We start from the raw sequence: 24,752 nt of genomic DNA, 5'->3' as shown, positions 1-24,752 counted from the left end.
CATGTTTGACTGCCTTTATGCTTTTCGAATAAAAAGTATGATTGCGAGTTTAATCCAAATGTTAAATAAAGAACATAATATAATGGAAATTCCGAATTATGATGTTAAACAAAAACATGATTCTTTTAAGGTTCATTAAGAAAACATGTCGTAGTCTTGTTCTAGATGATTGATGTCTGGGAACTGTGGTTCTTGGAAAACTTATACGCTTCTTCATATGCTATCAAAACATTGATTTATTATGATAAGATTTACTTGTATTCAAATAATTTGGAGCATTCAGAATATCAGCACATAATAAATAAATAAAATGACAAGTTTACAAGAAAGAATTAATTATTGCTAGAAGACATAATACACACACCAAGCGATGAAATATTACCTGTTACAAAAGTGAATTGTGATCAGTAGAATGTCAAAACGACATAATTGATTACTTTATTCAGGTTTAACAGATTGATTAAAACTCACGAGAGTGTAAATAAACAAATAGATTGGCTAGTTAAAATACACACGAATGTAGAAAAATCTGATAAAGCTTCTGTAAAGGAGTTACTAAAACAATTAAAAACAAATCACCACAGGGATGGAAACACTTTCAGCAAATGACGGACGAACTGATTGACACAGATGATCTGAAAAAAAAAATAAACAGAATTTCAAACCAACATCGTACTCAGCAAGATGCTCAATATAATGCTTTAGAAATAGATGTAAATGCTTATGAGTATAACAAGATGTGAGAAAATCAATAAGTAATGAAGATGAACAATTAAATAAGCTCCGATTAAAATGGTGAGGTTTAGAAAGGGAAAACATAAATTAAATAATTTGAATGTTGATGAACGTTTACGTTTATCAATTAAGGTAAACAATTGAGAACATAATTAATAGTAAAGCAGGAAAACACTAAACATAAACAGCAAATCAACGGTCAAAAGTTTCGGCTTGGAAATCCCGCATTACTTTCAATGAATAAAATTGAAAACAAAAAAGGCACTGTCTAAGCTCATATTATAAATGCAACAATCATCCAGCAAAATAATATTTACGTTTGCATTCATATTTTTCTTAAAACAACAGCAAAGCCATGTAAATGTGAACTAGCACAGCTTAATTAACACCGACCTTTCGAGTAGGAGTCAACTTGTTAAGTAATAAAAGAGACTAAATGAGATTTCTGCAGGCAATATATATCAGCTGATTTATCCTTTAAATTAGTCAAAGTTGGGCTAAGGGTCATATAGACCTCGGCAGTTAAAAGACAATATATTTGCAGTACTCATCAGTTTAGCATAAGATAAATATTTCCATTTATGAAAATATTTCTTTCTTTACTTTTTTTTTGTTTTCAAAATGTAGTCCAAAATTGTTTACATGAAACAATACAAATCTCTTTTACAAAAAAACACATCAATCCGAATACTACAACTATATAATATTCTTCTACTCGGATAATCAAAACGTCTATCAGTGGATAAATATATATATGTGAGTGACGGTGACATAAAAATATGCATATTGGAGCTTTAACGCTAAAAGCAAAAATGGCATAAACAATACAAAAACAACAGTGTCGGATTGCTTGAGAGTGTATATCGATTATAATGGTAATACTAACAAAAATCGTGATCGGCTTAAGAAACAAAAACACTCAAGAGTCACTAAATGATATTGTAAGATCCAAACTTCATAACATAACATAAAATACAATACTATGGATGCAATAAAGGGCGTCTAATTCTGCCATATATCTGATCAATTTAAGAAGTGAAAATTGTCATCCTTTTTGTTTTGGAATTTTAGCCTTATGATAAATAACACATCTAAAAATTGAGTATTGTCGACGTAATGATACTTTACTCTGAATACTAACATGTCAATAACTTGACCTTTTTTTAGTTCTGTAAGGTGTAATATTTCATTACAAGCATATTGTTACCTATAGCGATTAATTAATTAGCATCACGCAAAATGTTCTTTAATGCTCAACACAATTGCATTGATGAAACAGATGGATTTATAAAGCAAACTATAATCAAAATAATTACTACTGCAAGAAAAAATAAAATAAAAAACGGATTTATCATCGTAATTGTGATACCTGTAAGTGTCATCAACATATTTCTTTTTTTAAGTTCGTCTTATAAAAAAGAACCGTTCTTAATTAGTAGAAGTATACCTGCAGACATTTAACGATAAACTCTTCATTTAATAAAAAACATAAACATGAGAATCAACGCGGGTGCCACCGCACGTCTGATTTATAATGCAATAAAGCATGACTCGACAAAAAATGAGATTTTCTACTCATTCATGTAATGCCAATGGAAGAGTATGTTTATGGTTTGTTTGTGAATATGTTTGAGTAATGGCAAATGTTGAAGTTCTTGCATGCCGCCGCCGACAACGGTGACGCAAGATGTCTCTGCCTTATTTCAATGCACAACAAAAATACAATATACCTGTACCATTTGATTTTAACGTTAAGCAATATTTATTCAGATTTTGTACATATTGAAATAGAATTTCTATTCTTATGAGTACAAATAAAACCAAATACTGTGTCACATCAATGTAAAACACCTTTTTTTGTAGGTGATGCTCGTGGCTTTTAGGACCTTCTCCACTGATTATGCTCCGCGGGGAGTCATTCTGAACAACCTCTTTCAAGGCAAGGAAGACTTTAAATTCGGTTCAAAAATCAATAAAGAAGGCCTCATGGCACCCAATACATTACATACTACTATTTTATATAAAACCGTTGTCAAATATATGCATGATCAAAACATTGTAGGAAATTGTTCTAACAAAAGATTCATTGTATACCGTTGCAATGTCGGAAGAATGTGTGGTGGAATTGGCGACCGGCAGAAAGGAATAATTACCACATTTATATTTGCTTTGCTTACCAACAGGACATTCATAATTGATTTAAATAATCCATGTAAACTCGAGACAATTATGAGTCCAAAACTATATGACTGGACGAAGTGCAAAGATTATGCGTTAAGTATCAAATCTGTTGATTCAATGGCTCTTAATCTAGTAGACAATCACAAGTTCAGATCGGCGGTTTCAAAACAGGATTTTCGCCAGTGGAATAGGACAGCTATCTACATCATGTTGAACTGGTTATCATTTCCTGCAATACGTCGCCATAATGTAACGAAAGCTATGAATTTGTTGACTAACATCACCAATGAACAGGCAATTAAATTAATATTAGAAATACTTTTTAAACCAAGCCAAAACATGGCCACAGAAATAACTGCATTTTATAGAAACCAAGGGCTTGGGCGTCAATTTGTTTGTGCGCATATAAGAACAGGAGGAAACCCGTCGATACCACTTGATTCAAAATCTGACAAAAGAAGTCCAAATGTTTCAATCATATTTTCGTTTCTAAAACAGTACGATAAGCCGGAAAATGCTATTTACATTGCAACTGATTCAGACAATGTTAAAAACAACAGCTACTTGGCTTTTAAGAATGTAATCACTCTTAATAGAAAAATTGTGCACGTGGATAAGTTTGGTAATATGCAAAGGGATGAAGCGTGTGATGGGTTTTTTACGGCACTTTTGGAGCAACAAATACTTGCTAGGTGTGATACGTTAATTCTAACACACAGCAATTTTGGATTTATGTCTGCCTATCAAAGAGGACTTGTCGATCAACTTTTTTTGTACAATAAAAAGAAAGGCGTTCTACAAAAAGCAAAGAGTTTAGAAGATATATATTTTATATTTGCGTTGATATAATAAATGTGTCGTTAGATATATTATCATATCACTGTTTTAGATATCCGATACTAAAAATGCAAATTTTAAATGCCTGGCGACCTTTTACATGACCTTGTTTCTGTTTTCTTATGTAGATAAATGAGATTAAAAAATAGCGAAAAAAACAACAAAGATATTTCCTTTAAAATAAAACAAATTAAATCTTCAAGTCCGATTAGAGTTTGAATTAAAAGCAAAGAAACAAACTTCAATAATCAAATGTATTAAATGGGTTGTTTTTTGTAATTTATTCAGCAACTAATGAATTTTAAAACTTAACGTAATTGTATTGGATCGTCAGCTTTTAACGTTTAACGTTATGAATAAAGTAACCAGATATTGAATTTTTATCTGATGTGTGGGTAAGATTGCTTAATGCGATATCTGCTTGTCCAAGCGTTTTTAGTATATGATTAGTAATAATTTGATATGCGACGAATCCCCACACGATCTGACTTTATTGTGTATAATTATATAAAAAAATATTGAAAATTTAGCAAAACACAGTTTTAAGCTAAATGGGAATAAAGAGTTTATCAAACAATAAAATTCGTTGTCAAATCAAGAAAACACTTCATTGCGGGTCAAAATATATAGAGCATAAATGCTTGTGTCCGTGTCAAACGTTATATATTTTACCAAATGGGCAACAAAAGCAATACTTCAATGGTCGGGTAGTAACGTGTGTAATTTTACTTTTTGTATTCACGAGTAACATCTATTGACTTCTTACTTTGAAACGAACTTGTTTTAACCTAATGTTATGCCTCATTAAGATGTAAATTAAATTTATTTGTACTTTTCAAAGCAGTGTTTCAAATTGTATGCGAACTTAACGTAACTTTGAAAATAATGTCGTTGAAATATTTATCCAGCCCTGTGAACGCTGACGTTTGAAATGGAATGACAGTGGGCTGAAATCTTCAATTAGTGAAAAATATCAAAACTGTTACTTCTGTATTTTAAACAGTGATATATTTTCATTAAATTTATTGGTAAGTCTCAAAAGCATATAATTCCAAACAGCTCATAATACGTCGGAAAAAAATAATATTTAAAACATCTCGATTAAGACCAAAATTGACACATATTGAGTGTTAATACACACATTTAGTAGACACAAAAAATGATCTCTTTTGTTATTAAAAAATGTTTAACAAAAGTAAAAATATGTAAACAAATTGAATATTTAACGTATCAATGTCAAAACCTAAATTTAGAACGGATGTAATTGAATAAAATGAGGAAATTTGTTCAGAACATGCTAGGCCGAAGAATGGGAACGAAATTCACAAGCAACACCGACATACAATACTATTTTTAATGTAAACAAATGTTTCTATTAAACCTTCTATAAGTGTTTGTTTTCAATGATTGAGCAATGTGCAAAAATTAAATTGATAATGTATGTGCGTTAAGTTTTGCCAAAGAGAGAGGAATAGCGAGTACGAAAGTACTACGAATACAAACAAACTGAATAGCACTTTAGCCAACAAGTGTTAAACATACCTGTATTATATATTGTCGATAGCATATATAAATTGTATTCATTCTTACATATTCACGAAGAGAAGAGTATATGTTGCTGCGTTGCTTCTCGTTTTGAATGTAAACAAAAAAGTTTTAAATATGCGCGTTAAACTTAAATTATAATTAATCAAGAGACAAAACGTATAGAAGAAATTTTCTATTCACATACAAACACAGTCAAACAAAACATTTCCCCAAACAACTATTGTCAGTTATACCCAAAGGGTGTCGAGGAACGTGTGAAATATCAATTGACTCTCTGTCAGATATGCAACTCGAAGTTAGGGAAGGTAAATTAAATATCAATCTCTATGATAAACGTGATGTATTTAATTTCAAAATAATCAATTACCCTTCTTTTGGTGGGAAGTTCCTAGTTCACCATCACGATTTATTGCACAGTTGAAAAGATTCGCTAAAATATGCACAAATGTCAAAAATCTCAGCACTCGCCGTAAACTTATGACGAAAAAAGGTCTAAAACAGGATTTCAGATATCATAAATTAAGGAAAACTTTCTCAAAATTTGTTAATGGTTATTTTAATTTTATATCAAAGTACACTAGTATTCTTTAATCACTGATTGCTCGCAGTTTGCTCATCGCAATTCATATGGTGATTTTCTAAAAAAAAAATCGTAAAATCGTATGCTTTTTGCATATATATGGTTCCAGCAGCTAGTTGGGCAGACAAACTTCATGATTTGGTTGGATCTTTTTTAAACCGTGGATTTAGTTGCTATTCTTTAGAGAAGTTGAATATATACATAACTAAGCTTTCAGTTCTTTGATTTAATAAAATATTTGCAGATTTGTGTTATCTTTCAAACCGTGTTTGCCTCGCTAGTAATGTTTTAGCGCGAATAATGACAAGTACGTCATTTTCCACGATATGGCAATATGTAACAGGGTACAATTCTTTGTATAAATTAAGAATTGGTTGTGTGTAACCTTTTCATATTATTTTAGTTTATTTGGCGTGAGACCACAGTTATTTTTACTATATGTTTCATATAGACACTAATCTGGCTTTTGACTTTATACACACCCCAATTGAAAACCAAGGACATACCATCTCTAGAACAATTCAAGACACAAAATATAATCGCAAGAAAACACCATGTTGACCATTGACCCGACTGTCAAAATTGAGTTCAAATACATAACCCTTTCGCCAGGGAGTCAATCGGCTACAAACAACTAATTTTCAGACTTCCACAAGCTATGATTTTTCCAATATTTACATTGAAAACTATCAATTTCTGCAATAGAGTGTCAAATTCAGTCAAGTTCTCTGCAAAAAGAACATTTTTTGCTTCTTTTTCATTCAATTTTAATAAAATATTGATACTTGAACACAAACACTCTTTTTTTTGTATTCACATCCGGATCTTGGTCAACGGGGGGCAGATAACTGTGGTCTTGAGCCTATTTCACTGTCACCATTGTAGTTTCAATTACTTGTCTTGTGACCACGACCATGAAGGCATAGGATTATAGTTTTCCCGCCATTTCAATCATGTGATCTGGACCTCTTTCATAATTCAACTTTATTATTTGTTAAGGATTTGGACATATATTCTGGTGCGTATTATTTCTGATATTTTATCTGAAGTATGAAATGCTGTTAATAATTAGCGCTTTCTTAAATTTGGATTCATGTAATATATTTTTTAGAAGCGAACGGGTCGTACAAATACTGACGAAGAAACGTCTTGAGTATAGGCCAACGGGAGTACCCATTGTTTCATTGACATCACAAATTGCAACAATTGAAAACAATTTTAATCCGCGAATATCAAAAACAAATTGTTTCGTTGGAAACTAGGTATTTAATAAAAGTTATCATCTGTGTCGAAGTATTTGGCACATATATTGTGTAAAACTCGTATTAGATTACACAAATTTAATTCAAAAAAATAGTTATTCTAATTTAATTATTTTATGGGCATTCTTGTTGGATGGCCCTGGATAGCATATATTAGGGTTAGGGTTAGGGTTTTTGCTTTTTGGTTAAATTATTTTTATAGCGAAACAGAAACGTACCTTTAATCTCCAGTGAATGTTAATGGCTAAATTTACATTTTATGGCCATGAAAACCTTTCGACGCGTATACAAATGAACAATATGTCAGAATATGCTTATAATAATCACCGGGTAAGTAAATGTTTTATCTTTTAATGAGTTTTCGTTTTTTTGCGGCCATGGCAGAATTAGAAATTGATTTGGGTTAAAAGTTTTAAATTTTAAATATCTTATTTTGATAATAAAGGGGCGGATTTCGGTCATGATCGGGGCGGAATTGGCTCGAAATCACTCAATGTGTTTGGAAAATTAAGGGCGTTACATATTTTAATGTTCAGGGCGTAAACAAAATACGTAGAGGATAGACAACGAGTGGACGTATCTATGACATATATACCCGAGCGTAGCGATGGTATATATGCCATAGATACGACCACGAGGTGTCTATCCGACTTAGACCACGTGAACAAAAGCGAGGAGGTTTGGTTCTTATTCTTTAATAATCTAGAGACACAGTGTTTCTCGTAAATATGGCACAGTGGTTGGTGCAGTGGGAAGGGGTCTTTGGGGGATAAAGTGGACTTGATAGTTTTACATCGGACGATACACCACAGTCGGGGTTAAGAACGCCATCCTTGGACTGTGTTTATGCCTAGAGGTTTTTAAGCAATCATCAGGTTGTCTAAATATACTATGAGTTCCAGCCAAACACACCATGCCCAGACCCTTACCTGGTGGGGCGAAACTTTTATAGGTGCATTACGTACTCTTAAATAATAGTTTTGTCGTGAGCGACTCGAGTAAGGGTTAGGATAACTTCACTTGTGTCTTAATTCTTTTTGACGGAATTCACCACGATAATAATAAATTTGCAACTGGCATTGGATCGTTTTTCATTGTTCTTTATCTTATATACCCGCTGTTGACAGTATTAAGGTATCATTGAGACGAAACAGATACATACTGATTAATTGTCAAACCATACAACTTGATAATTGTCTAAAGTTTTCATTATAAATACATCAATAAAATTGAGGAATGTTACCTAAATTATGAACTATAATGTAAATCATGATAATAGAATAAAGCATTTAACCTTTTTAGCTCGACTATTCGAAGTATAAGTAGGGCTTTACTACTCGCCCTAGCGTCGGCGTCAGCGTCCGGTTAAAGTTTTACGGTAAGTTAGGGTTCTCACTCTATTACTTCAATGCCACTGATTCAATTTTAACAGCATTGGTTCTTGTCCTTGAAAATTCCCCTATGGCTACAGCAACCAGGCTGGTTATTGAAATAAACATTACATTAAGGTTTTAAGACATTTATAATGTATTAAGGTTGTTTTTTTAATGCATGAAGGGAAAAAGCTCTAATTTTTATTAAAGTGGTTCACTTTTTATTTCTTTTGCCTTAAGAAAAGTTTTTCAATGTATAAACTGCATTAATAAATGAATATATATGAATGATTGATGGAATGAATTAATGAATTAATGAAAGGTGTCATTATTTTTTTAAAATAGGGATCTCATTGTGTTGCTGTTAAAGTAGATGTGTTCTTGTCCATAAGCTGAAAATCATATGCACACAAAATAAAACATCATTCTGCATCAAATGTGCAGTAAGTCTTGTTTAATTGCTTATAGAATTTTAAATTAATGTAATGTTTGCTTAAAAGAGCAAACGAAATGTGCGAATAGATGCACAATACAGACCAAAGACTTATACGAGTCAGCAGTTTCATTAGAAAATAATATTATTATCAAAGCCGCACCAGAAATGATCGACAAACAACATGAAAGGAAATTGTTTAGGAATGGAACTAACAGTATCAATGGGCTTATATGACCCAAACTTACTCACTTTATACTTCAGTTTGGATACAATTGTCCATCATATGATCTTTTAGTACTAACAAATTACAGCATGTCGGCATGTTGGCATACACAAAGTACAGCTCGGCCGGGTGGGCAGCTCGGTGGTTCTTTACTCCCGGGTCTTTTTAAAATAATAAGAAAGGAAAATAAATAAATCAACAACACCCAAACATACAATCATTGAAGCCCTTATAGCCTACACAACATAGTCAATTAACACATCGCTGGCATACCAGTTAAAATTGATGAGTTCAACTTTTAAGTGTTCCACCACGACCAATAGCTGCTCATGACAGGTGCGATGAAGCCAACACTTAAAGATGAACCCAAAATCACATTTCAGTTAGAGAACTACTGATGTCACATAAATCTGGCATTTTTCTCGAGCTCGATACTGTAAACAAATTTGAGAACGAAACCGTACGAAACTTGGGATGAAAACAAACTTTGTGAAAAAACATGTTTTTTTAACAAATATTTAAAGAACAGACATAAAATGTATTCATTCTTACTGTTTACACCTATTCACACAAGGTGTACTTGCATTTTGAATCTGTCCGCAACTGCTTTATGCATTAATCATCAAACATCTGACTAAGTGAAAACTGTAGTTTCACTTCGCGGCAGCCATTTTGGTTTTTGTTTACATTTTGGCGAATTCTATAAATGGTCTAAGAACATTCATAGTCCAGTTGTTTTCGTATCAAAAGTGATAAAAACTATGAGAGACCCCTCCCGTACTTAAATATTAACGAAATGATCCCGGGTACTTGCCTTAAAACATGAATAAAACGTTTAATCAAATTTTCACTTTCGTTTCTCTTTAATTTAGAAAAACCACGTTTTCAGCGAACTCTGACTGGATCCCAGAATATTTCATAATCTAATTAACAATAAATAGCCACATGGTTCTCCGCAAATGTTTATATATGTGTTTTAAAGGGTGTATAGGACCGGTACCAGCATTGTGTCGCCTACCGTGAAAAAATAATATTCATGAGATTCATAAGGGAAGAATACTACAATCGACTACTGAGTACATTCATGGTATGTAACTACGTAGTAGGTCACCTAAGGTCAAGAAGCTGTGTGAGCCACGAACGGCACGAATGCATAAATTAATGAAAAGCATAATATACGTCATCAAAATTAGCTAAATGAACTACACAAATTCACATCGTAATCTAAACAAATTAAATAATAGAATAAACACGCAGGTTCATGATTTAGGCCTCACAATTAATGTAGGTCTCGCACATAAACAACGCAGGTAAAACACAGATATTTGCACAAAGAACAATATGTATACAGTGCAAATAATGAGGCAATTACAATAACTGTCATGCCACGCACACGTAGAGCCGTGAATGTGTAACGATCTGATTATAAAATACTTACAATACACATTTAATCCAGCTGAAGTCCATGAGATACTCTTAGGCAGGGCGCTAACAAAATGGCGACGATCGAAAATTGAAATGATCATGCTAAATAAAGGCGGAGTATAATATACTTTATCGATATACGGTTTCCAAAAAAGCATTCATTTCGTTTGTTTGTTTATTAATCAGTGAAATAGTGTTTACATATCATTTCATTTTCAAGGAAATCTTAGAATTGTTTGGAATCGATTAATCAATTATGGTAACTACTTCTTATACCGACTCACACCTGTAACAATACATTTAGTTTTTCGCCGTTTTCGAGCGGTTGCGTATAAAGATGTTGTCTTCATTTTGTGATTTTTTCAGCTGCATTTTCAGGGATATGCAAAATGTACGAGTTCAAGTGTACATTACTTTACATCAATTCAGATTTGTTGAAGTTTAAAGATTTCATGTGTATTCAAGCATTCAATGAGTGCATTATTTCGACCGAATCACCGTGTAATCATTTGTAGTAACGATCTTATGTGCCTACTATGAACGTGGCCCTGAAGGGCCCCCGTTCAAAAACAAACATTTATTCATGTCTTTTCACTCGCACCTCACTTACTGACCAAATTTAATTTTGCCCGGAGCCCTTGCAGCTGCCAGGCAATCAAAACCCAAAACCAGCCCGTGTTACCCATGCTAAATATATTTTGTATACGTATCTTGCATATTTCGGGCAAATAATCCAAACAATGGGTCTGATTAATTCCGGCTATCATTATAACAAAGAAGCGTACTCGTTATCGACCTATAAAGCTTATAAATTTAATAAACATATTCCTAGCTGCGGCACAATCATAAAAAAGTGCAACAACAATATCAATTACCTTTATTGTAAAAGATAGTTTGCAACAACATGAATAATCTCGTTAGGGTATCAAAACAAACATACACAGATAAGACAATCTATTCTAGTACGTTTTATGAACACATGTGATATAGTAAAATCCCGACGGAAACATTAGAATTACTTGTATTAAGGTTAAATTTGAATGGTTTAATTGTCAGTATCAATTTAAAGACGTCATGCGTTACGTTTTACATATATTGAAAATAAAACCGCACCAAATTTGCGTTATTTTCAGAAGCCGTTTCGCTTTTGAAATAGATTAAGAGTTTATAATTATACTTTGGGACAATAAACGGAATTTTATAGCGCATAATCTTACATCTTAATCTTACATTAACTCAGGGTTGTTATAATTACTGATAATATAATCGACATACCTGATGGTTTATTTATAAACAAAAATATAAAAAAAAATACCACAGCAAAACAAACATATGTAGTTGTTTGTCCTAAATGTTTGTTTAAAAGCTAGTCGTGACAATCTCAGCACGAGAACAACAGGTTACTAAAAATAGTTAATGAATAAATTAATTATGAGACACTATGACTTGGCACTAAAGTAATATGTTAAGTTAAATGCGAATATAAAATTGAAGAAGTAAAAGGAAGCAAAGTACAGAAAAATAATTTTGGAAGTTTACACATGAAAGACAATTTTTGGGAGTTAAATGAATTAGTAAAGTTTTCATAGACAAATGAATAAGGAAATAGCTGTGTTGTGATGTAATAGTGATAATGTTCGTATTTTTGTGTTTTTAATACAGTTATATTTGAAAGTTTAAATAAAACGCTAGGCAAATGCACCCAATATTTATATGAAATACTACAGAAACAAGCTAAGTAGCCTAATGTTCAAACATAAACTAAGTATGTTTATTAAGGATTAGTAGGTACCGCTTCGGAGCGGTCACGTAAAATATGAGGGGGGTTTAAACCAGTTTACGTGCACAACCCTCACTCTTATCCTAACAATCATGAATACAGTAAACACAAGCCGTCGTTTTCAGGTCCTGTTCATCGTTAATAATTAAAGTTTGAATTGTGAGTCCTCGTAGTCGTTAACCCTTGACGGATCATTGATACGCATTAAATTGACAATGTTGGTATTTGCCCTTTACGGACTGTCTAATAAATAACTATAGAAAAGATCCTAACGGGACAAAGCCCTTTAAGGACATAAGTAATGTATGCACGTGTAGAAGGAGAACGATAATTCATCGAAATAGTAAATACAAACGATGTGTTTGAACTAGGTCAAAATGACACTTGATCAAACATTTCAACGAAATACAATGCAAATAACACACATAACACGAACATACATATACATGTTCATTGCATTTACAAATTTGATATTTGACCAGTGGTATATTTTGGCTTAATTGCTTAACACATGTGTTAAAACTAAGTAGCTATTAAAAACATTAAATTAATATTTGATGTTGACCTAATATCCGTTAGATTACTTTTTCTTCTTTTTGTCAAACGAAATTGTTTACATCCTGGTATTTAAACGAACATGTAGATAAACAGAACAACAAATGAATACATAGTTAACAGAAAGCAAAATACATAGTAGATAAATAAAATAAATCCAGTTACCGTATTTATAAATATTTATTTATGTGTGTGTGTGTGTGTGTGTGTGTGTGTGTGTGTGTGAGTGCGTATGTTCATTCCTCTTATTAATGTTATACTTGTGTAATTGCATATGTGTTATTGCTTGTGTGTGTGTGTGTGTGTGCGCGCGCGCGCGCGCGTGTATGTGTGTGTGTGTGTGTGAGTGCGTATGTTCATTCCTCTTATTAATGTTATACCTGTGTAATTGCATATGTGTTATTGCTTGTGTATGTGTGTGTGTGTGTGCGCGCGCGCGCGCGTGTGTGTATGTGTGTGTGTGTGGGTGCGTGGGTGCGTACATGAGTGTGTGCGCGTGTGTGTGTGTGTGTGTGTGTGTGTGTGTGTGTGTGTGATTTAATGTGAAATATTTTGGCCTCGGCTGAGTGCCTTTAAACTGTGTTTTATATATGGCTGCTTAAGTTATTTTAATTGCTTATAAAATGAATATTCTCAGACGTACAGCTGTCCTTGAAGGTTTCAACCAGCAAATCCTAATGTATTGTTCGGAGCGGTTCTCCTACTCGCCACCAGTGTACCGCATAATCAACCTCATAGCAGCAATTGACCACAAGAATCATTTGGAAAGGGGAATATAGGTAAGAACATGAGAAATTTGTCATACACCATGCTTTGAAGCTCCACAATGTCAGGAATTTGATTAAGATTGTTAAGAGTATGCATAACTGAAACATGTTACATCGACCATAATCTATAAAGAGGGACTGGGGGTGTTTAAAATCGTTTATATGTTTATATAACTTCTTCGACTTTTGTTTTTTAGACTTCCTAAAGTGTATTGATGAGATCAAATCTTATTCTGTAAAAAAACATTTTTTGTTTTGTTTTCAGACTAAACCGTGTATGGAACAAAAAGAAGAGGTTGGCAATATTATCCCCTAGAATACCCAGTGAAAGACAAAAGACCTATCCATACAAAGAGTCGCTGAAGAAACAGATCTTGATGCGTCACTTGACCAACAATTTCGGTATGGGTAGAAAAGCTGTTATGGAGAAGCACGCCCCTCGACGAATCTCTAGCCACCTTTGACAGTTATCTCCTAAACCAAGCAGGGAATTATACAGCGAACAAGAATCTAGGTTTAATAAGTGACATTTCTAGAGGTTAATTAAGTGCTCCAATATTCATGAAACTTAATGACAATGGTTTCATTGTTGACTAGTTTGAAACAAGTTCACATGTGGTCCGAACGGAGGTCACCAGGTTGTATTTCAAAACATTATAGAATCAAACCTTGGTATTGCTGGGTCAGATTACATGCGTTCAAACTTAATCAGAATGTTCCCCTTGATAACATGTTTAGGGATATCAAGTTTGTAACATACGGTAAAAATGTGGTTGCTTCTTAAGAAATGTTTGGGTACTAGAAGCAATATATGTACTCCAATCATGTAAATGTGTGTATAATTGTTTTCTTCCGCTTATTAAGTCGTGTCTCCTTCTAAATGTGAACACATTTGAAGTATTTGGGAAAAGGGTATATCAAAAGCAGATCGGATACATACTAAAATTAAACATTAAAGCTTGATTTATATGTAATGATAATCATGGTTAAGTTCTCAAAAATCAAACAATATATCAAATTAAACAATTTACATTACGCTTTTAATTTAAGCGGTCAAGGTCATTGTCAATAAAGATAGATTACCGGTTGGTACTAAATAACTTTAGTTATGGTTGACATACTGTGACTAAACTTGATATGTAGGAAGAGTTTATGGAGGACATTCATGGGATTGTGTTTGGGGCCCCAAGGATCAAGGTCTCTGTTACAAAAAATAGAAGAAAGCAGTTGAAACTGAATCTCTTCTGCCAATCATTACAAAAACTGTTTTGTCTAATCGGGGTTCTTGTTTACTTCTTAATTTGATATTTTTATTGCTTTTGACAGACACATATTACATCATTGTTTTCATTTCTAAGGCAAAGTGATGTAGTTTAGCGCGTTGTCTTACGACAGCTCTTGTCTATTTATTAAACAATCCTTAAAAACTAGGTTCTCCGTGCAAAAATGACTTTGCGAAAGTTCAGAAAAAATGCCTGTCATTAGGACAAATAGTCCCTGATATTTTGTCAGTCCAAAAAAGATAATTCTGGCGAGTCAATGTTTGTTTGAAAATTTGCTTTTTTAAGCCTTTGTTGCTAATTTAACATGGACAACAGAGTTACAGATAAGCTGCGTATTTGAGTTAATATATGCAATTGAAATCTTAGAAAACACAATTGTTTTAAAAATTGATGAGTAAAAAAGCATAAGAAAAGGCGGAATACGCAATTAATTTAAAAATTTATTTTACTCATTTAAAAAAAGATGGTTTCCGTAATTGGCCGATCACTTTCTGGAAGCAAGCCGGAAATAATCTTAGACCTCAGGGTTGGACCAAAGACGCTTTCCGTTGATTAACGAGTAAATACAATGGGATACAATTATAGACGGCTGCAGGCAGAAGCTTACATGTTCATATGCATGCTTTCCCGCAAATATGTCAAAAAGAGGAAAAAAATGCATTACCAAACATATTAACACATTATTTAAACCCACCATCATCGTCGAAGATAGCTGGTGACATATTGGATACATAAGTTACATGATTATTAGCTTGATTATTGGAAGGGTTTATTTCATGCACCAGCATCGGCGTCCAGTTTAAGTTTTAGGGCATGTTGCATTTACACTGATAACTCCAATACCCTTCATTTAATTCACTCAATACCTCACACAGTTGTTCAGGAACATCACACATAACTCCATATTATCCTACATACAAATTATGGCCCCTGATTGACTTAGAAACTTAGGTTACAGTTTAAAGGCACATTGTGTCAGGTTAAAGTTTCAGGGCAAGTTGGGTTTTTTATCAATATCTTCTATATTCTTTATGTAATTGACTAAAGACTTCACACAATTATAAATGAACATCTTACAAATAGGTTAACATTACTCAATATTAACCCTGAATTATGGCCCTTGATTGACCTATTTTCATTGCTTTTGACAGGCGTATTTTTTAACCACGTTTTAACAAATTGAAACTGGGTTATTAGAATGATGTGCGTCGTTTTTTGGGCAGGCCTGTGGGAGGGTATCAAACTCATCTGTGTTATTGAATTATCTTTGCAAGGTTTGACACATGTGCTCCATTGTTGTGGTAGGTTATAATGTAAAGCCGCTGTTAAACGATTTATTTCTTTTGACATGTTTGCTGTGTTTCCAGTGATGAATTAAATGTATGTTCGACTGAATGATAGTATTATTTTATTTTTTCTATCTGAACATACTTATCATATCAAAATGTTGTCCACAAACTTTACAAACAGCCCTGGTATCTATATATGTATATATAAGAGGTATATATGCATAGAAAATCCGGTTTTATACTCGCCGATTTGATTCCGATTGGCATGCCACAAAATGACCCGTTGTATCCGCATTCTAAACATGTCGACTTTTGTTACGCGGAGTGTGATTGGTTAATAGTTAACCTGGCATAGGATTGATAATAGAGTTTCCTTCCTACTAGCCTGGTAACATAGCCTCTCCCTCATTGAAAGATGTTTCTAAAAAATAAAATCAAGAGAGTGGTAACATTTCGGGTTCGCGAGGAATTGATTCAAAAAGCAACATGCAAAATTCATTTTGATGACGAGCTCGACTTATATAATGCAGCAATTGAAATAGAAATACTCCATCGTAGATGTTTATAATTAAAGTCCGTCAAATCTTCTTATTCGACATGTACAGAAAAACACCATATTTTTATAACAGAAACTATCATTTAATGTTTTGTTATTCATTTAAATTTTATCAAGAGGTAGTTTCTTTTAAAAGTGTGTGATGTTTTTTGATTATTTAACTTTGTAAACATAAAGTTTTGTTATTTAACATTTGTTCTTGATGAAACACTGCCCTTGTTTTTCATAATTGCAACGATTTAACAACATTTAAATATACAACTTAATATTAAAAAGAAGCAATAAGTAAAAAATGAATCGAATCGAAAATAATCCAATCAACATGTTTGACATCGGAATCGAGCTTTAAGTGAATCGTTGCAGCTATAATAAATATATATTTTAAAATTAAACAAACGCAGACTCAGTTAGCACACCTGATATCTTAATACTTTGTGCTTGTTGAACCACAACAGGGTATGGAATAACTTTTTTTACATTTGGTATGGTACAGAGTGACCAAAGGTAGGGTACAAAATCACCCACCAAAGTGTACAAGATCACTGAAGATAAGAGGTACAAGATGACTAGGTTGCATAGTTCCCTTATGTATTTAACCTATATTTGCAAATGTCTTACATACAACACTACATTTATGGTACAATATTCAAAGTTAAGCCATGACATTTTAGATTTCTTACTTGATACAATTGACACGACGCGATTCCCAGAGTAGCTCCACCCACTCGTCACATGACCACGCAATCAGATGACTTCCGACACGCATAAACCAAAATGGCGGCCTCACGAAGTTTACATTGTTTACCGAGTGATTTTGGCGAAAGCTTTTTACCGTATCTTCCAACTCTTAGGCAACGAATTCAAGGCAGAAAGTATGAAAATGAGAGCTACTTTGTATCAGTGAATGTGTTTGTGGAAAAAATGATGCAAAATGAACTGTACAAGCGACAACGTATCGGTCGCAGCAAAAGAATGAGAAGCCGCATATTATTTATATTTCGATCGGGCTTCACCAAGTCACTGATGCACACTGTTCTTGTAAAGCTTGGTAAATTAACTCTTTAATTCTTATAAAAAAAACTAAGTGTATGTTTAATAATATTCATCATGACTGCCTTATTTTCGCTCCATGAGTCCGATCTATACCAGGTACAGCACATGTCAAGATTAGTCCAAATAATTGTACGTTGACAGATTTTTTTACGATTTTTGATATGACAAATTCTTAGGGATTGGAAGAATCCCTTATAACACGTCTATTATTTTAGACTACTGTCAAGATGAGCATTAATTGATATCTTTATTTTTCGTCTTACAGTATTCTAGCACGTTAGGATTAATGTTTTGACTTTTTTGCAATATACACACCATTGAGGCCCATTATTTCATAATACGGTGTGTAAACTTTCTAGTAAATTTGCTATTTTTTTAATTTCAAAACTGACAAAGACATTTTAATTTTAGAGCTGGAGGGGAATGTGCCCATGTCCTGGGACTGGTTCTTAAGTTGACGGACTGGCTGACCAGTGGACTGCAAGAAGTTCCCAGTGAACCAGCCTGCACATCAAAGCCGCAGGAATGGGACAGGCGAAAAATCATTGCAGAGCAAGTTTTCTCCATGATCATCAGTCGGCCGGTAAATGAAGACCGAAAGAAACGCCCACTGACTGCGGACATTACAGACAATAGCTATACAATTGAAAAAAGTAGTGAGTATCAACACTTTATTGAAGACACTGTGTTTATTAAATAAAACAAATGTGTATAAGTTACAATGCTATGAATAAATAGTCAACATTTCTTAAAGGATGAATTAAAGAAGTGTTCCTCAAAATAATAAATTCTAATGTTAAACCCCTATATATAAATAAATATATAAATATATACAAAGTGTGATAATACATTCTATTTCACTTTGTTTCAGGTAAGTTAAGCTGTTGGACATTGAGCATCTTGCTGCTATGAGGGGTACACTACTTGGGTACTTAGCATCCAAGCCATACAAGACAGTGGCCACCAGCAGTGGTGAACAGAGTGCAGGCTCAACACTGGAGCACCAGGTTATTTTTTGTCTTGTATAAGAAGTGGCATGAATCTTGTCAAGAAACAACAGTTAAAACAGATTTGATTCACCACTGGAAACAATCTGACCTCTATTCTATTGTCAACAATTTTGAACTTCTTTGCTCTAGATCATGCACTTTGTGTTTTGCAATTTTCTTGGTTAAAGTGACATCACCAGTTTACATTTGTCAGGCTCAAGGCGCAAATGGTGGAATTATCAACTTTAACCCCACGGCTTCAATTTCATTTTTTATTAATAACCTTATATCTACCATGTTGCCATCCACTACATGTAGCCTCTTGCAGTCTATCAGATTTCTCAATACATTCAGCAGTTCACATTTACTTGTAATGTCCTTTTCAGATATTGAACCTGAGTAAAGCATGGAAATATATGTAAAGGAACCCCTTGGGTCAATACCAACTAAACCTTTTAGTGTATAGCTTGACTTGTAGTCTGAATAACATTGACTTTGAGATCGCAAAGAGCTTGGCCGCTCAACTTTCATTCAGTTCCATCTAATTTGAGCATTGTTGTTGGAAAATCAGTTTTAAATTTAGGTGGCATATTGTTTATAAGTATTTCTCGCTCTGGCCAAAGAGGCACAGATCCAAATCGATAGAACTTGTAGTTTATCCATTCTCGGAAAACCACTCCTGCGTCTTGAGGCGAAATGTTGAACAAGTGTCTTTAGTTTCATGTTCTTTACAGAAGGCACTGTTCTCTTCCAATTGAATGGACACTTTATTTGGCACTAGAAAGTTAAAAATGGTCATAAACTGAACATAAACAAAGCCAGTATGATACTGAAAGTTGTCTCTTATTGGACCTTTTTAACTTAGAAGATAAAGTCATGACTTTTCTTAAAATCTTTAGGTTTGTCCTTTAGAGCTGCACATTCCCTTTTCAAATCAACATTTTGTAGTATCTGCTTAGCTAGTCTTTGTTCCAAAGCCTTTTTTTATTGCAGAAGCTTTTCACAGATTCCCTTCTGTTACTCATTTTCTGAAACCAAGGCTAACATCTCAAGTGGTGATGCTCCTGAAAAATAATTTTAAGCTCAATTTAATCATTCTTAATTACTTTTACTTTTTTACCTTTGCATACAATGAAATGTTATCTTTTTACAGACACCACTGATACAGCCTACTGAGTTGCCCAGTGCCCCCCCATTCCACGTGGTAACCTGGCCTTTCACAAGGTACCAGAGATCAACAACATGGACATAGTCAATGACTACCAGGCAAAGTTAAGTGTAGTGATTGTGACACTGGAAGAGAGTAGACATATAGAGATTAACACCCAGGGTCAAGCAGACTGTGAACTTTGGCTACTTGAAAGAAGGAAAAGGATTACAGCATCCAAATTTGTTCGGATAATGAAGAGAAAAATCCCCAATTACAGAAAAGTTCTCCAACAGCCTAAAGTCACCAAAGCAATTTACAGCGACATCTACGTTCTACGGCATATGTAATGAAAAAGTGGCCAAAAGAATATACCAGGAAAAAATCATGTTCATGACTTTGGGTTCATCATCAATCCGAAGTTCCCTTGTATTGGGGCCAGCCAAGATGGAAAGGTTTGCGATAATGGGAAATCTGGTATCCTTGAAATCAAGTGCCGTTTTTCTTCAAGAAACTTAACAATCCGCCAAGCCATTGAAACTACGAAAGATTGTTGTCTTGAAATGGATGGTGAAAAGATTTCCTTGAAAAAAAACGCACCAGTATTGGTACCAAGTGCAGGGCCAGCTTCTTGTAACTGGTGCTGATTTCTGTGACTTTGTAACCTACTACTGGCAGGAAACAAGTGTCATTCGTATCTTTCCTGACAGGTGTACAATGGAAGATAATAGTATACTATCAAAAATGTGTTTAGTATTTTGCAAAGTGTTTGTGGATTAAATTAAATAGAAACATACCTGTTTCTGTTGAACTTGGCTTCGGATGTGCATTCAGATTCACATATTCATACGTTGTTGTTGGTGGGTGTTTTTCATCATTGATAGGATTGCTGAAATATATTGGCAATATTTATTTCTCTTTAATGTACTTATGTCCAATTATTCATATTTGTGTTTCAAGTGTCCAGCTATTTTTCTATTTCAGATTAAACTTCTTAGACCGTTGGAATATGGATTCATTCTGCTCTTAGCATAATGTACATGTATATATGCTAGTGTGTGTTTTGTTTATTGTAGGAAGTCAATATTTTGGAGCAATTATCTTTATTGAAATTCAAATTAAATAAATCATTCACGCATCTTAATATATGTCTTTTTTGTTGTAAATTAATATTTTATTTATTTACATACTAAGTGCGCAACTTTTTGTTTCAGTGTAAGAAACTTAATCATGATAAATTAATATTTCACTGTGTAGAATCACTCAAGAAATACAACTTTGTGCTCACTCAGTGAAATAAAGCTTTTGAAACCAAAATGAATAAATTTTATTTCATACTAAGTTCCTTAATTGACATCTAATTAGAAAATCACACCGACCTCAAGGCATTTTATACCTGATGTCTATCTGTGCAAAAATTATTCTCCTTATTGGTACTGGCTCTAATTCATGCCTTCTTTTTGGTGGCCTTCTGGCAAGGGTTGCTTGTTGAACAGCACATGAGTCAGCTGGTGTGGGGTCATGAAAATCTGCAGAAAGCCCCCCTATTTGGAAAATGCTGAAATAAAATCAACACAAATTAATAACGAACAAATTGGCAGAAGAAATAGAAAATGTTAAACCGATCTTGTCCCAGTGTCATACAGTTTATAAAAATATAAGCCTATTAGAAAATGGCTGCAAGAAAGTAGCTTTCTCTGACAAAATTGAAGTTTGTCTGTATTTCAAAACAAAAGTGTAAAGTTAATGCCGAAGTCTTATGTTATCATCTGCGAGTGGTTGAAATAAACTCAAGCCGGCAAGCCCTGCACTGGTAATATGTCTTTCGGGCTGGCTCAAATTCTGAATTATATATATGCTTGATGCCAAGCAATAGCATAAGAATTCGGGCTTGTTCATCCAAAAGGCTAATTCTGATGACTGCGTTCGAATATGCCAAGAATACAAAAGCTCTATGGGTGTGTGTGTATCTGTGTATATATGTCCAGTATACGGCATTATGCTATAGTGGGGGGTGAGCAACAACACACATTAAAACAGCAGATGACCAGTATACCTACTTGTTTTGCTCTTGACAGTAAGCAGTAATGTTAAAAATATACTAACGATTAATTGCAATAACACTCTGTGCATTAATACTCACTTACTATAGTTTATGCTAAGTTACGGTTGTGTGACAGAAGGCACTCTCAGAATTATTTTGTAACCTTCCTATATATTAACCAGTGTCAACGAGAAGTCGTTATTTACCAATACCAACTATGGCGATTCGACCTCTGAACGAAAATAAAACGAATAAAGCTATTTGTGCAAAACAGGGAAAACCCGGCCAAGGATATGACATTTTGTGTTTAAAATATACGCAACATCGATTATATTCTTTAAGTTAAAACATGCCTCTGTACAAACAAACATGTGATAATTTCCATTAATTGTGTTTGTATTCAGCTGTTCGTGGGGACGCCCGCACGCTTTTATCCATCTCAAGCAGTTTTCCAGTTTAGTTCTCGGTTTCGGAAATGGAATAAATTTCACTCCCCCGGCTAGTCTTTCAGGCTATCTACTGTCGGAGTCACAAAGACCCCATTGACATCGTTTCACCATTTTAAATCGTCAAATAAACGATAAAAATGGAAGCGAAATTAACGTTCAAAACAACATTTACTATTGCTGCTTTGCCGAAGCTTATCGGAGCTCATGGCGTATAGCAACATCGGCTGATAAACCTCGTCATATCTGGACGCTGATTGGTCAATAGTTAATCGGGTGATTTGTTTGATTGACAGGTCGCGTCATGAAAATTATATTTTGCAGATAAACAAAATCTTCGGACTTTGTGCACAGGTGGTCATCGACTTGTTGAAAGATCCTGCCTTGAAAAACACTGTCTACCAGAAAATATCTACACAAGCCCCAAGCCTCAAGCTTGCCCGATTTCAGTCAACAAAAGACATACATGTATAAATATCCATGTAGAATGAAGCATGTGCAGTTTGTGCACTAACTGCAAGGGGTACCCACATGATAATAGTGAAGACAAAAATTTAAGCACATAAGTAGGCCAGTGGCTGCCACATGTTGGAAAGATAACAAAATGATATACTTCTTATAAAATGATGTCATTATTCATCAGGACCTTGTACATGTTCAATGATATACATATATGCTAAAAGAACATTCACTTCTGTATGAAACAGTTTCACTTATTCCTAAATTCAGCCGAGGGAGAACTGACCCTTGAATGACACCTGTAATAATCTCCAAGCAGGAAAAAAAACCTTTTTGACTAATTAATTCCTTATTGTTGGAGCAACAAACATTTTACATAATTTTATAATACATGTATAATTATTAGTTACCATATTTAGCTAACTTGTATGTTATGGTACACCCAAGCCTGTTGCTGTTAGATTTTGCATTATCAACAATTCTTGTTTTGACCTTTTCAAATTTGTTTGGACTACTATCATTTTGTGAAATGTATTTATATTCTATAGATTTGAACTTTGAGAATTTCAAATTCATTAGGATGACCAAACATTGTGGGAATTCAAACTTAATTATGCCCCCCTTCGAAGAAGAGGGAGTATATTGCTTTGCACATGTCGGGTGGTCCGTCCGTCGGTAGACCGAATCTTGTCTGAGTGATAACTCCACAATTCCTGACCCTATTGTCACCAAACACATGAAGGTTGGGCTTAACCAGTGGATGACCCCTATTGGGATTATGGGTTATCGGGTCAAAGGTCAAGGTAACAGTGACCTTTTACGGGAAAATACTGTCAACGTTTGTCTTGAGAGATTACTCAACAATGCCTGGACCTATAGTCTTCAAACTTTATATAGAGGCCGGGCCTGACCAGTAGATGATCCCTATTCATTTTAGGGGTCATCAGGTCAAAAATCACAGTGACTTTGATTGCGAAAAGGATGTCCCAGCGATAACTGGACAATGCCTGCATCCATGGCCCTTAAACTTTACTTGGAGATTGGGCCTGACCAGTAGATGATTCCCATTGATTTCATGGGCATTGCGTTAAAGGTCAAGGTCACAGTGACATTAATTGCGAAAAGGTTGTCCGAGTGATAACTGGACAATGCCTGCACCAATGTCCCTCAAACTTGACCTATAGATTGGGCCAAAGCAGTAGATGATTCCTATCGATTTTATGGGCATCGCGTTAAAGGTCAAGGTCACAGTGACCTTGAACGCAAAAAGCTTGTCCATGTGATAACTCGACAATGCCTGCTCCCAAGGTCTTCACACTTGACATATACTTTGAGTGTGACCAGTAGATGACGCCTATGGATTTTGAGGTCATAGAGTCAAAGGTCAAGGTCACAACTCATATTGGTAATTAAAATTACATCATATTTCATTATTCCCTTCTGCTAAGACATGTTATCTGCAAATATCAGTCATCATCTAAGCATAATTAAAAAGTGTACCAACTATCCTGACACTTAAAATGGTCATAATCTTAAAACTGCACCAAAGGCATCTTATGTCATTGAAAAATCAGCTGTCATATCGGTGAATTCATATATTGATTTTCAATAGATTAAAGATGCATTCTTACTGCCAAATTAGAAAATTACAATTGTTTTAATATACTGAAGTGGATGAATAAATATCGAAAAATAATGGTTCTTATGAAGGATACTGTGTTTAATATGAAAGAAAGTTGCAGAAAACACAGCAGTTTTACCTTTAAATTTGATAGTTGATCACT

At 34.0% G+C, this 24,752-nt stretch overlaps 1 protein-coding gene and 1 long non-coding RNA gene across 2 annotated transcripts; one reads left to right on the top strand and one right to left on the bottom strand.

The window, feature by feature from the left end:
* The first annotated feature begins 1,892 nt into the window (after positions 1-1,892).
* On the top strand, positions 1,893-16,368 carry LOC128231127 (uncharacterized). Its single transcript, XM_052943547.1, has 4 exons — positions 1,893-2,106; positions 2,599-2,674; positions 13,573-13,704; positions 13,968-16,368. The coding sequence occupies exons 3-4, from the start codon at positions 13,613-13,615 to the stop codon at positions 14,164-14,166; spliced, it is 291 nt and encodes a 96-aa protein (XP_052799507.1). The 5' UTR covers positions 1,893-2,106; positions 2,599-2,674; positions 13,573-13,612; the 3' UTR covers positions 14,167-16,368.
* Positions 16,369-18,621: 2,253 nt separating this feature from the next.
* Positions 18,622-21,574, bottom strand: LOC128230414 (uncharacterized). The gene is made up of 3 exons (XR_008260212.1): positions 21,416-21,574; positions 20,817-20,908; positions 18,622-19,936 (listed from the first exon to the last, which is right to left on the bottom strand). It is a non-coding gene; the product is annotated as an uncharacterized LOC128230414 (long non-coding RNA).
* Positions 21,575-24,752: the final 3,178 nt, after the last annotated feature.

The sequence above is a fragment of the Mya arenaria genome, chromosome 4 (genome assembly GCF_026914265.1).
Source record: "Mya arenaria isolate MELC-2E11 chromosome 4, ASM2691426v1".
NCBI lineage: Eukaryota > Metazoa > Mollusca > Bivalvia > Myida > Myidae > Mya > Mya arenaria.
This window is presented reverse-complemented; position numbering and strand designations above follow the sequence as displayed.